General features: G+C 41.8%; 1 protein-coding gene across 1 annotated transcript in view; it reads right to left on the bottom strand.

Moving 5' to 3' along the window:
- Positions 1-158: 158 nt before the first annotated feature.
- Positions 159-13988, bottom strand: part of kif14 (kinesin family member 14) — a 28023-nt gene continuing 14193 nt past the window's right edge. Inside the window, exons 17-29 of the mRNA XM_071518895.1 lie at positions 13682-13828; positions 12422-12554; positions 11982-12075; positions 10970-11111; positions 10186-10295; positions 8516-8616; positions 7911-8141; positions 7154-7341; positions 5807-5959; positions 4863-4985; positions 4558-4632; positions 2259-2379; positions 159-1674 (exon numbers count right to left, since the gene is read on the bottom strand). Coding sequence (XP_071374996.1) covers positions 1298-1674; positions 2259-2379; positions 4558-4632; positions 4863-4985; positions 5807-5959; positions 7154-7341; positions 7911-8141; positions 8516-8616; positions 10186-10295; positions 10970-11111; positions 11982-12075; positions 12422-12554; positions 13682-13828 — 1995 coding nt within the window. The 3' untranslated portion in view covers positions 159-1297. The remainder of the gene's footprint in view (positions 1675-2258; positions 2380-4557; positions 4633-4862; positions 4986-5806; positions 5960-7153; positions 7342-7910; positions 8142-8515; positions 8617-10185; positions 10296-10969; positions 11112-11981; positions 12076-12421; positions 12555-13681; positions 13829-13988) is intronic.

Raw genomic sequence — 13988 nt, 5'->3', positions numbered from 1 at the left:
ACATTGTAACGTGACAATGTCAGCTAAAAATGCAGAAATAGCTTTTTAATTTATATTTGCCAACTTCTTTTTAGGTTCAATTCATTCACCTAGACATCTTTGATACTAAACATCACCAAAATGCAATTAAGATACAAGAATTTATTGTATGAGTTGTCATGTGGATTTGACATGTCAAACCTTCCCTAATAGATACAAAGCTTTAAAGGACACATGACAATGAAATGTTAAAGTATACAGAGGAAAAAAACTGAAGAAATAACAGTTTGAGCATGATTGAAGTGCAAGTATCAGAAATACAAGATCTAAGTTCCTCCTCCTCCTGAGTGCAAATTGTGACGTGTGATACAACAAAGTATAAGGTTACAGAATAAAGTAGTTATCTTTTACCAAAAGCTTCATACAAATATCAGAAATACAAAATGTACCTTCATACAAAAAAAAACATGCACAGCCCAAGTATGACAAAGTCTTTCATTAATGTTTACAACCCACTGTACATTAGCTCCTGTGTATTATACTGTAAAGATATATCAATAAAACATACAATATAGAATGATAATTTAGTTCCCTCGAAGAATATAGTGCAACAGGGACGGCCGTGTACAGCAGAAGTAAACATTCTCTTTCTCTTACAGTTCATTCTTTTTACTAACGGCATTTAGCCAGCATCTATAAATCTATTAAATTCTCTACACATTCCGGTGAGTAAAGTCTTTGCCCCAATCCTTACATCCAAAATATATTTACAATACCGAGTTTTGAGAAGACAAGAGAGGAGATGAAGCAAATTGTGAGCAGACTTGAGAAACAACCTCCAACACACCTTGACACCAATGCTGCGTTCACGTCAGATCAGACGTCACATATTTAATTAGTTGAAATGCCGACATCCAAAACCATTTTCAACTATTCATTTAAAAATCAACCATAAATGAACTGCAGCAGATATCGCTCGCTTTTTGTAAGTAGAGTTGATTCTATTACTGTGAATAAAACGGATTATTTTGATTTTCATTACCTTGGACGTCTAATATATGTGGATTGGTTGCCATGTTTGCCACCTGTGTTGACACACTTTCACAATTGTGACGCCAAATGGGAGATATCAGAGCCTCCGAAAAATTCTGACATGTCCTACTTGTAGTTAACACTAGGAGGCTGATGTGAACGTTTTTTCCCCAGTCGGTGCTCATATTTACGGCACATTGTACATGACGTGAACGTGGCATGAATTACGTTATTAATGCATATGATGTGAACGTGGCATGAATTACGTTATTAATGCACGTATCAATCACACCCAGTGCGGGTCGCTGTTGGACGACACACCTGAGGGGGCGGAGTACAGCGTCTTGGTGACTATGCGATTCCTGAAAGTATTCTGAGCGGCGACGCTCTCTTTGGACGAGGTTTTGTCTCCCGCGCTGCTCTCCGAGGCGGCGGAGCCTCTGCTCTCTCCTGCCCCCTGCTGGTTAAAGGCATCGGACAGGGAGCGCAGGGCGGAGTGCAGCTCGTCTCGTGCCGCCATGACGCTCTGGAGGCAGGGCAGCCGCAGGCCGGAGGAGGCGGACCCGGCCCCGGCCCCGGTGATCAGCTCGTCGACGGCCTTGGCAGAGGAGGAGATCGCCTCTCTGCTGCTGCTGCTGCTGAGGCTGGAGTCACCGCCTTTACCTGGAGGGAGCGGAGTGACATGAGACCTAGCCAAAAACTGGTAGTTGTTTAGCTACTGCTCAATAACAATGTTGCTTTGTGGAAGATAAACAACTATTTATCATTGTTTGATTATTAGTGATTTAAAAGAAAAACAAACCATAAAATAAGTAGTTGTGTTCTTTTTGAATACAATGCTGTATTACCATTGTTTTACCACTTGAAAATGCCTGTTTGCCTTTTTAAAAATCACTGTAAAGCCTCTTGTCGTGAATGCTATAATAAGAAAAGCTATCATTACCTAACTTCTACAGTGTCAATCTATTTGCCCAGTCACTAGATTTTATTACTTGTTTACAAAACAACTTTATCAATCAAGTTATAATAGTGAAAGACGGGAGTCTAAAACATTTTTTTCTGCTGTCATTTTTTTTTTTTACCTAGCACTTGGCTGTCTCACATAATCATTTATTATCATTCATTTAAAAGACTTTGACCCTTGACCCCCTAACTACTGGTTGCTTGTAATGTTTGTGATCTAGGACTTAACAAGTCACTGCTAAACGCCCAGACTGGGTGTAAATGCAGTGTCAGAAGCAGATTACCTCGGAGGGCGGTGCAGAGGGAGGAGTGCAGCTGTCTGACCGCCTGGTTCAGCTGGAACAGCCGGGCTGCCGCGGCCCTCAGCCTCTCCTCCTCTTCCTTCTCTGGGCTGCTCTCCCTCTCCTGAGTGAAGAAACACACATACACACACACACACACACACACACTTAGAGCATGTCAATGAACAATGCACACATGCTCACAAAACACTCCGCTATTTATCTAAGGAAGGTTTGCTGAGAACACTTGCTCTTTTTCTGCAACACTCTGCTTCACATTCATACAGCACACATTCTCTCCTGGAAGCTGCCCAGTAAAACCACAGTCTTTTGCTGTTGGCCTCTGAGCAGCTCCACTGGAGCAGTAGGCCAGTTACGCTCCTTGCTCAAGGGCACATGATCAGTAGTGTTTGGAAGGAAAAGTGAGTGTTCCTCATGCACATTTCCCACACAGACTCCCCCAACTGGTCTGGATATTTGAACCAGGGACCATCCAGTTGTAAGCCCACTTCTGTCAAATTTAGGCTACTGTCGCCTAAAGATCACACACACACATACAGTATACTGTATATGAACAGTTGCAACTGATGTCATTGGAAAAACAGTTTCCAAGGTGATGCATCCTTTCCTATGACATAAACCCATTGGCCTCCTTCCCAATTCACTACAGTACAACAGCATGTTGATCTCCATCAGATGAAGCCAAACCCACAGTTCTGTATGAGTCGTACTATTCACTGTGGCAGATAGTTGTATAAGTAAACCCATTTTTCAGTCCAGCCTGAAATGTGATATTGCAATTGCAACATCTTTTGTATATTCAACCATTACACTCAGAAGGTTGCGTCATTTTCACGTACCATACACTTTGCTGCAAACCCCCCTAACACACAAATATCTGTTTAAAACAATGAAAAAATAAAATTACAAGATAAAGAATTTTCACAAATTGCACATTTATAAGAATACAACTGTGTAATGAGAGCACTCGGCAAACAGCAGGTCACCATAACTTAACACACACATAACACAAACATAGATTTTTCACCAACTTCAGCCCTTTTCAATAGCATTGCCAAATACAAATTCAAGCAGTTTTGTTGCATCTCAACCTCAGAGGCTCTTTCCACAAACCACCCTGCTTCACATCCAGTTAGATGTATTTCCAGCTGAGAGCCTGGTATGACCGCAGCAGGTCTGGGAGAAGTGCCTTGCTCGAAGACCCCTCGAAAGTAGTTGTATCCAGCCATAACTCAGTTTTGTCTGACCACTTTTGTTCGACGACAATAACACTGTGGGCGGCGAAATCCCCCCTCGCGTATACGTGACAATGAGCGCTTTTAACAAAAAAGCTGCTAGTTTGTGTGGCTAAGATAACGGCAAACAAGCCTGTTAGCTGTGACTGATGCCACTTCATTCAACACATTCATTACCTGAACGATCGCCAAGGGGCGACTGAGGAGAGATAAGCCTACAGAGCATTGGGCTTTACAGGAGCAATAAAGGCTGAGTGGCATCTTTAACGGGCCTGCTGTGGGAGCGGGTATTAATCTGTAGCATTTAAGCCTGTGTCAAGATGGGAGATTTTTTTAACCTTCACATATCCGGGGAAGATTTGCTGAGCATGTATGCTCTCTTTCAGCTACGGTTCCACCGATACAGATGCAGATGTTTTTGTACTGAAGCTGCCAAATAGCTGGTATTTTGTGCCAATATTCAAAATCTTTAAATTTGACCATTTTCAGGCCAAAGATGGCAAGGATTCAGTATTTCCCCCCAGAATTTTATTCTCGGCAAGGTGGAAAAGCCGCTGAAACGGTATTAGATCATCATGGGACACTAAAGACTAATGAAATTCTTTTAAGTGGTTTAGCAGGTCTTTAAGGCAGGGAGACCCACCAAACCCAAACTCTGGAATACATAAAGACTTTAAAAGAAGAATTGATCTACAAAAAACATTACTGACCAACAAAAAAAGAAGTCATGCAGGGTGGCGTTTTTATTTCTTTGTCCTAGATATGCCCATATTCAAATAAAGACTTTTTATGTACTCTCCTCTGAGCAAGGAGTTTTTTCCATTTCAAACTATTATAAAATGAATACTTTGGGTTTTTTTGGCTGCTGGTCAGACAAGTAAGCAAATTGAAGAATCACTTTGGACTCTGGGAACTTGTGATGGGCATTTGTCATTATTTACATTACATTTTATAGACTAAATGATTCATCAATTAATCAAAAAAATTATAGATAGATTAATCAATAATGCAAATAATCGTTAAATACAGCCCTAGTTGAAACTCACCGTCATGTGGCAGTGGATGTATCTCTGGAGAGCACAGGCTGAGTCAAGCATCTTGGATTTTAGGCTCTGCAGGACCTACAAACAGAGGCAGTAGGGATTAATGATAGCCACTCATTTTTTTAATATTTACCTACACCTTTATGCAAGGTAAATTACTTATCCCTATTCAAATAATACCATTTAACATGACCAGAGATGGGACAGGATGATAAATCTCACTTCCCTACAACAACTGACAGAGGCAGGTGGACAAAAGTCTCTACATTTTTTAATCTAACTTTTAAAAAATTGTTGTGATGTCTTACTGGAGTCCTTGGATAGGCCAGCTGAGCTTCTCTCAGCATCTCCTTAGTGATGGTGAGGCCTTCCTCCAGCAGAGAGCAGACTCCCTTATTGGTCCCCTCAAGGAGAGACGTGGCCACTGACAGCTGAAAAGACGCAATGGCAAAATAACAATCAAATATTTTGGCATAGCACTTGCATAGAACAGTTATAACATGCTGTCAAATAAAATGAACAAAACAAACACAAGCTATCAGTAGAGTAAAGTCCTTGGTCTGAGTCTGAAAGGCCTGATTTATTAAACTAGTAAACCTTGAGTTCCTCGTTTTTTGTTGTTTTTTTCCCCACCTTTTTGACACCTTTGTTGCTAAGCGCTCATTGCGGTGGTGTTTCTGCACTGCCCTTCCCTTCCCAGCCCTGCCCTCCCACTTGTCAATCAAACAGTGTGTCCAGTCCAGTGCTGTGACGTCTTTTTCCTTGGAATTGTTTTGATGAAGCTTCTGTAGGTGGCGCTCTTTTCCTTGTCTGAATGCTATAATTATGTTTTATATATATGTAGAATAAAATAGTCCACTGTCTATCAACAGAAATTCCTGTACATGTATTGTGCTTGGCAAATACAGTGGTTTTGAATTAATATACTTTAAAGAATCTCTCTAACACATAGAAATATACAAACTTGTCTTGTTCCATAATTCAGTTTCTGCAATAAAAGAATTGGAGCAAATGCATCCCTAAATATGCGTGTTTGCCCTGCAGAATATGCTACTCCACTGAAATTGCACATCCAAAAATCAGCAGTGTCCTCATTCAGCTCAATAATTCCCCACCTCCAACCATCATCCTTGCTCCAAGATCCACACAGCTAATATTCCATTCTCCAGTATTATGGAGCGGGGGTTGATTACGGCGGGCCCAGGAGCCCCGGCAGAGAGAGTGGCTGCTGTGGTATTAATGGCGGTGTTACCTTGCCCGTGGCCCGGCCGCTCAGCTCCGCGGCGTTGAGCGGCGTGCCTGTCACCGCCGCCAGGTGGCCGAGCGCCCGCAACGCCGCGTCCAGGCACTGACCGCTCTTCCTCTGCGCCTCCGTCACCATCGACGAGATCTCTGACTCGCAGCCCTGGAATTCACATTGATTCAACACAGAGTCAACATAAACAAACTGACAAACGAGTTGAATTAAAATCGATTTAACGCTGAATCAATATGAACAAGCCAACAAAACGGTTGACATTGATTGAAGGGTCAGTAAATAAATCAAAATGGCGGAGGTGGTGAAAATCTGGAGCGAGAGGGGGAAAATAGTGTTAGTGTTTAGTTGCTGAGGCTGGTGAGGAATTTTTGATTCACTTTCCATATATTCATGTTCTGTTTGGGGCTCAAGGTTGAGAATTCCCCCCGCTTGGCCATTTCCATACACACAGCTCAAACAGCTCAGAGCTAAGACCCGTCAATCAACACTCTGCATTTTGATCAGCCGCTCGCATGTTCAAACTAGGCTAAATTGAAAATAATTTTCCCGCTCAGATATTGCAGTGTGCTCACAATTATTTAATTTAAGCGTGAAGAAAAAGCACAATACAACACCATTGTATGGCGGTAAATGCATAACAGTGTGATCGTTACATATCATCATTACCATTTCAAAATTCCATTCTTCCGCAACAAATATCAAATTACGTAAAATTAATCTACAGTTACATAAAATGTTACGTCATATGTGTACCAGAACTGAACAAGAGATATTTCCAGGCTTTTTATGCAATTTCCAAAATTTTCAAGACCTGGATATAATCACATTTGTTAACCAGACTTTTACAGACTTTCAGATGCATAGGAAACCTGCTGGATTCAGTCAACACATTCATAGGCCATCATAACATGAGGTCTCTTTCAGAAAAGCCCACGTTTTACTTAGACGTTTAACACTCATGTCCTCTCACAGAAATACATTTATGTTAAATATTTCAATGAAATATGACACAATTTCCTGTTTTTTGCCATCATGGCAATAGATTGTGTTCAAAGTTTCGTCACTTACTTCACTGTAGAGCTTTACGTAACTAGCTTGCAGGAGGTACGCAAAGAGCCTAAAGGGTGTGCTTTAATCACTTTCTGGGTTCGACTGAGTTTGCATTGGCCCTGTGCGTGTGTATTGGAGAGCAGCGCTCCCTGCAGCTGAGGGGATGTAAAGCTCTACAGTGAGGTAAGTGACAAAATTTGGAACACAATCAACTGTCATGCTGGCAAAAAATAGGAAAGTAAGGCCCTTTAAAACAGAGCTGTAGTTGTGTTTGTAATTTTGTGCGTTTACCTGAATGAGAAGCTGGAAGAATCCTCCCATCTTCTTGACTTGGCTCTTCAGTTCCTCAGCGATGGTGTAGAGCCGGCCGGAGGAGGGTCTGACGCTGGCCAACCACTGCATGGTAATAAACACAGCCCTCTCTATGGCTGCGGCGGCCTTGACCAGCTGGGTCTGGGCCTCCAAGTTACACACAAACACTGCAGGAGAGAGAGCAATAATAACAGGTTGGTTCAAATGATGCACAGTAACTGCACAGTAAATCAAAAGATCAAAATTGAAGTGCCGACCCCAGCAAATGAAGAATTGCAAGGTATTCTGGTAGCCTTTACTGTCTCTGATCTACAAATCAAGCTGACAATTTCTTAAAAAGATCTTTAATTTTACTGAAACAAATCCTAACAATTTGCATCTCATCCCATACCCACCTGCAGTTTTGTGTGTATTGTAAGACAAATGATATAGAAAAAGCTCTGTGTCTTTTATCGCAATCTTAAAATCCAGAGGTTTTTTTTTTTTTTTTTTTTAAACTGAGCAGGTCCAAAATTATGGTCTTTATGGTCACTTAAGTACTGAATACAGAAACTGTTTATAAGTCAAGACTCATCACATATTACATTTTAGAACAGCTGAATTTGACAGGTATAGGAAGGAATGACTTACGAGGCTGTGTTTTAGGGCAGCCTTGAATATTAAAACAAAAGCACCAATCTGCCCATCTCTTCATGACAGTCATTTATAAAAGGTTGAAGTTTAGGTCGAGTCTCACCGTTCTCCTGGCTGTCGTCGTCCAGGCTGTCGTACAGATCGGATATGGTCTGGACCGCCGTGTACACCAGGTAAAGATCAGAGGCCAGCCGGTCCGCCACGCTCTCCTCTGTCCCGCTACAGCCACGCAGCCGGGCCACCGCCTGGCCAATCAGCTCCTTGCAGATGCCGGGCAGGGCGGAGTCTGAGGTGCTGGGATGGGTGGAGGGAGGTTTGGCCACACCCATCAGACCTGGGACAGACACGGGGAAACTTTGTTTTGTATCAGAGCACTTTGTGTTGCCTTGTACATTTTCCCTGCTAAGTATCCCCATCCCAATCCCCCCACTATTGGACAGTTAGATCTAGGAATTGTACTGATATCTGATATATAACATCAGAAGCCTAATCCCAGGGTTGCTATACATGTTCCATTTCTTTCACACCTTAATTGGATGTGATCATGGTAAGCGCTCAATATGATGATTGCAGAACACTGACTAAGCCGAGATCAAGAGTAAAAGAAAATTTTGAAATTACAGCAGCTCTGTGAGTATATAAAATTCATTGTCAATAGGTGTATTGTGACTTAGAAACAACATGAAGTCATTTTGAGCGATGCATTACCAGCGGACTGTGAGGAGCCGGTGTGGAGGCTCTGGATGGGATGGACCCGGATCTCGTAGAGACGTCCTGAGATCCTCCTGCTCTTCAACAGGCTCCTGCTCCTGATGTGGAACAAACCGGAAACAAAAGCAGATCAACCACAGCTCTGTCAGTCCCTCGCAAATATTTTACATATTCACATTTTAGGCATTTAGCTGACACTCTCGTTCAGAATGATTTACAATGGCCCCGTTTATGGTAACATTTGTTAATTAAACTATTTTTGTATCACATCTGATCATTTTCTTCCTTTGTCATGGTCAGGTTATCAATTCTTGTCCATTCGTGTTTGTCAAGTCAGAATTAACTGTAACTGGTGGGCCCAGTGATTTTGAAAGGCCACTGGCCCTAAATTTACCAGAATTTCAAGCCCTGTCATCGTACACAAATGATACAGTCCACTTCTGGCCCAGTCAATAACAAAAAGGTCACCTTTTTTGACATGTAATTGGGACAAAAAAATGTGTTACAAAGCTCAGCTCCAGCAGAACACAGCATGGATCACTTAAGTTTAAATTATAGTCAGACTTGGTCTGTTGCATTAAACTGACTTACTAGCAGCTAACGGAAGACTGTCCACTTTTGCAATTAATTCTACGTAAGACAGGACACATCAAAGAGGGGGGGGATGGTGGTCTCCACAACAGCACCTGGTCTACCAAGAGAGCTACCCAGATATGGCTGTGGCCACAGGACTCAGGCATAAGTGTGATGCAGGCAGAAACAGAGAGCGGTTGAAAGGGAACAACTGAGCCTGTGCCATGTTTCATTTGGCTGGGTCCGCTGCTCGCCCAGGCTCCACCAGGAGCACCAGAAACATGCTTGACAAGAATAATAACAGCCTGATGGGAAAACATTGGGGGTTCCTCATGATGTTTGTACCATGGTTGCAGAGTGTGTGTGTGTGTGTGTATGTGTGTTTGGGTTAGGAGTCATAGAGTGGGAAACACAAGAACCCTTGCTGCCCTTTCCCTTTCTAAACTCTTGGCCTGGCCTTCGCGCAAATGAAATTATTAAACAGATGAGGAAAAAAAGCGGAGGGAAATATTCTGCGGGTAGCAACTTCATGTCAACTTTTCAGAAGAGAGAAAAAAGGATGTGTTGAATGTCCAAATATGTGCCAGGCTGTAAATCACACCAGTGGAAATATAAATAGGAGGACTTTGTGAAAATAACCAAAATCTTCCAAAATGTTTGACAAAGATGATTTTCCATGTTCCATCCAAAAGCCTTTGGACTTTCCATATTCATCCTTTTGCCTGACACATTGTTCACATTAAAGGAATGCCAGAAGCCGTGAGCTCAGTCTCAGGGTTTTGGGTTTGAGCTCCACATGAGGCGTAAACACTGTCCATCCAAGCCTTTGACAGCAGGGTGGACAAGAGCTTCGAGAGACCTTTCTTGTGCTTGAAAGGTCACAGGTTTAATCCCCAGCCATGTGACTCTTTTAGGTGTCTTTGGGCAAAACACTGAACACTTGCTTGCTTACACACTGCATATAACTGGATAAGAGCATCAGCTAAATCCCTAAAATATTATGTAAATGTAGATGGAAGGAAGGAAGGAAAGATGGATGGATGGATGTATGGATGGATGATAGAGAAGAAGAAGAAGAAGAGCTGGATAATTACCTTCGGCGTGAGAATGAGGAGGAGGAGGAAGCAGAGGAGGCCGATAGATCTTGCTCCCACTCATCATCAGGGTCGTAAAACACATCGTCATCTTTAGAGGCGGGATCCCCCTGCGGAGGGTAAAATACTGCTGACTATCCCACTCTCATTTACTCAACTAGATGAGAAAAGCGCCCCTCTGTCAGGCATAAAACAAGCCATATTGGCCTGTAAATGAGGTCAAACGCTTGGGAAATTGGAAATTGCACTGGGGCATACGTCAGACTCTGCATATGCAGAATGGGGGAACAAGACAGGCTGCGCTTGGCTCTAGTTCAAATCAACCCTAAACAAGCCAGTAAACACAGAGTTCCAAATTATCTACAAATTATGTTTGTACTTTGTAAATGTTATACGATTCAATTAACCTGCCATCTTTACTTCATGAGAACCACAATGGAAATAAGTCTCTGACTTTGTGACATCCTTGGTTTTACTCAAATTTAAGGCTGCACTAGGCAAATTTTCATGTTGGTGACTCCAAAGGGCAGCGAGAGGTAGTATGATACAGTTTGTATTTCACTCTTATGTTCCAACTTGTCCGTTCCCATGGGCGGCGAAGTGTCAATACAGCACACCAGAATTTAATTTGGGAAAACAGGGCAAATTTACAGGATCTCAATTAGAGGCGATGGGATGCTGTTCTCTGTTGCAGCCTCACTTCGTGAGTTGGGCTGATAAGAAGACAGGTGTATTTTTACATCAACATACGGTTTTCTATGTGTAGTATTGATCTTAGGCTAACCTGGTCCAGCTCCCTCATGGCAGCCATGTTGTTCTGGAACTTGTCCAGGCTCCAGAAGGTGGAGATGCCCAGCTTTGTGTTTTGGACCCGGACCTGCAGCTCATCACCTTGCTCCAGGTTCTCCTTGTCGGAGCTTTCGTGTCTAAAACAGAGGAGAGTCAAGAGTTAATTCCAAAGTGCAAATGCATTTATATTGGCAAGCTTGAAATACAACTGCAATTGAAGAAAAGCCTTGTTCCAAAATAAGATATCTGCCATTGCAAAAAAGAGTGACACCTACTCTTACAAAAAATAATGAGCAGAAAAATTATAGCAGGTATTTTCAGTCCTTGCTTGAAAAAAAAAATAGTTATTACTTTTTAAGATTTTAGACATAATGAATGAGGATCTTCAATTTTCTTTGATTTTTCTTAACGATTTTCTTCTGAAACACAGTGTTTTGGGAAATAAAACTTCTAAATTGTTTTATGCCAAGATTTGCCAACCTTGAGAACAGAACCCCATGTGAAATAGAGAAGAATCACCAAACTGAAATGGCAATAATGTCAGATTGACATTAAAAATGAAAAATTAGCTCCCCACCCATGAAATATGCAACATTCCCATGCATTTTAAATTTGACTCAAAGATATTGATAGACTGCAATATGGGTTCACCTGACGAAAAAGTTGGGGAACCCCCTGCTTTAGACAGTATCTCGACATACAAAATGGCTCTTGGACAGTCCTGCCCTTATGTCCACACTTCAATGGTATCATATTGAAAATGTCGTATTCATGTGTTGTGATTGTACTTGGTTGTTAGTGCAGTTTCACACATTATTACTAATATTGAATGTATTCTGCCTGGAGCGCCTTGCCGTCTTTACATCCTGAGAACCACAATGCAAATAAATCTCAGTTAATGTGACATCCTCAATGATTTCATTCATACTTGATGTGTTTTTTAAAACTGTTAAATAAATCAGATCATACTGAATGTAACATGACGGCCCGATGTTGTCTTTTCGTACCTGCTGAAGACTGTGTTTTTCCTCAGTTTGGCACTGATCTTGTTGGCCTCTTCAATCATCAAGGACAGCTTCATGGCATCCCACTGTGGAGGGACTACAATACAGAAATGAAACACATCATTAGCTCCACCTCAGCCAACAGCCCCGGGTCAGAGAGCATTTGCAAATAATCCTTTATTTTAACCTAACTGGGAAACACCAGACGGGTGGGGTTTGCAGAATCTGACAATCCGGGTATTGTCAGATAAGTTATCAATCACAGAAAATTATACTAAATCAACTTTCAAATATAGTCTAGCCTTCCTGGCCACCCACCTGGTACTCCAAACAGGATAAAACAAACACGTAGATTCATTTCAAAATACCATTTTATATGGCCTGAATGTTCTTTATGATTCATAACTCCGCTATGCGCTCGATACCGACTTGGAAGCTCTCACCGTTTCTGGGAGTGCGGTTTTCCCTCAAAGCCCTTTTCTGCTGCATCTCCTCCAGGTCTTTGCTGATCTTCCTCTTCTCCGCCTCCAGGGCTTCAACAATCTTCGCCTGACGCACACGGTGGTCCTCCATCGCCTGGATTGCATCATGGTAATGCAGACGATATTAAAAATCATCAGACAGGAGATCAGCAGGCCAAAACACCGCTCCTGCCTAAAAATAACTTCCCCAGTGACCGATCACTTATACATGAAATGGGCTGTCACTACATTTGCTTAAACCTCTCAAGGTCCTTTTAGATCATCAGGAATCATGAGGATGAGCAAATGGAGGAGAAGAAGTCATTTATGGTCATTGGAATAATCCAGCTTTACTGTTAGTGCAGTTCCAAGGATCAAGATGTGGAAAAATGGCAATTGCTGATTGAAATAACATGCAAGGAAAAGGGTTTCTACATAATTTTCTGTTTTCAAATTCCATATTTTCCACACCTTTAGAGACCAGGAAATTATCTAATTTATTCAATGTATTTTTCCATACTTTCCAGGCCCGCATAGCAACATCACAGAATGGATATAATATTAACATTCAACAAAACATGAATAACTTAAAATGTTCTTGTTTGATAAACGTGGCTTTTATCTCTTTCTTCACAAGTTTTCCTTGACCTGTCTTTACTTTTACTAACTGGGGAAAGGTTGAAAGGAGAGGATGGGAGTTGTGGCAATGTGTTGTTGTTGCACCGTTCAACAAATTGAATGTTGTAATTGAAAGTTATTTTAGTCTGTCTGTCCCCCTGACATAGAACTGTACATTTCCACGTTCAAGGGTGGAATTAATTAACATATTTTTTACACATCTAACCTCACTTACAGGTAAAGATCTGTCTGTATAGCAAGATTATGTGAATAACTCATTCTTGAAAATGCTTAGATGCCACATGCATGGTTCTGCCAAATTTCCCATTGCTAAATTTCACACAATTTCTTAATTTCTTGATGGGATTTGAGAATAGTAGGGTAGAGTTAAATATGATGAAAACTGATAGTGGCTGGGCAATATGACTATCAACTTGGTCATATCATCATATAGCTGAAGATTATTCTTTACAATGACAACGGGTCTGTCAGTGAATGAAGTGTATTGAGAGTCAACAACATTTCCCAAAGCTTTCCAAAACCTCTCCAGGAACTTAAAACAATCATCCTTTCCAGACCTGGAAAGGAAACATAATATTCCCTGGTATTGCTCTGGGTGCTGACCTGGGCCTCTATGTGCAGGCGGAGGCGTTTCTTGTGGGTGTCCACCTCCTGCTCCAGCCCCAACTTGGCCATCTTCAGCTCTGCCATCTGGCTGGCCACTCTCCGCTGGTCCAGCTGCTGGAGATGCTTCCGCTCGTTCTCCTCCTCCTGGGGATGAGGGCAATCAAAATCAGAATCACCTTAACTGCCAAGTACAATAATTGTTTAAGTGTATTTGCATAGTGATAAAACATAGAAGCTGAGTCATTAAAAACAATCGTCGGTGATAAAATATGATGCTAAAAAACATATGAGACAACATCAATAA

The sequence above is a fragment of the Centroberyx affinis genome, unplaced genomic scaffold, assembly GCF_046629955.1.
Source record: "Centroberyx affinis isolate AG114_WGS23_722 - 3 ecotype Tasmania unplaced genomic scaffold, CSIRO-AGI_Caff_v1 ptg000641l_1, whole genome shotgun sequence".
NCBI classification, from domain to species: domain Eukaryota; kingdom Metazoa; phylum Chordata; class Actinopteri; order Beryciformes; family Berycidae; genus Centroberyx; species Centroberyx affinis.
Note: the sequence above shows the minus strand (reverse complement) of the source record. Positions and strands in the feature narration are given on the sequence as shown.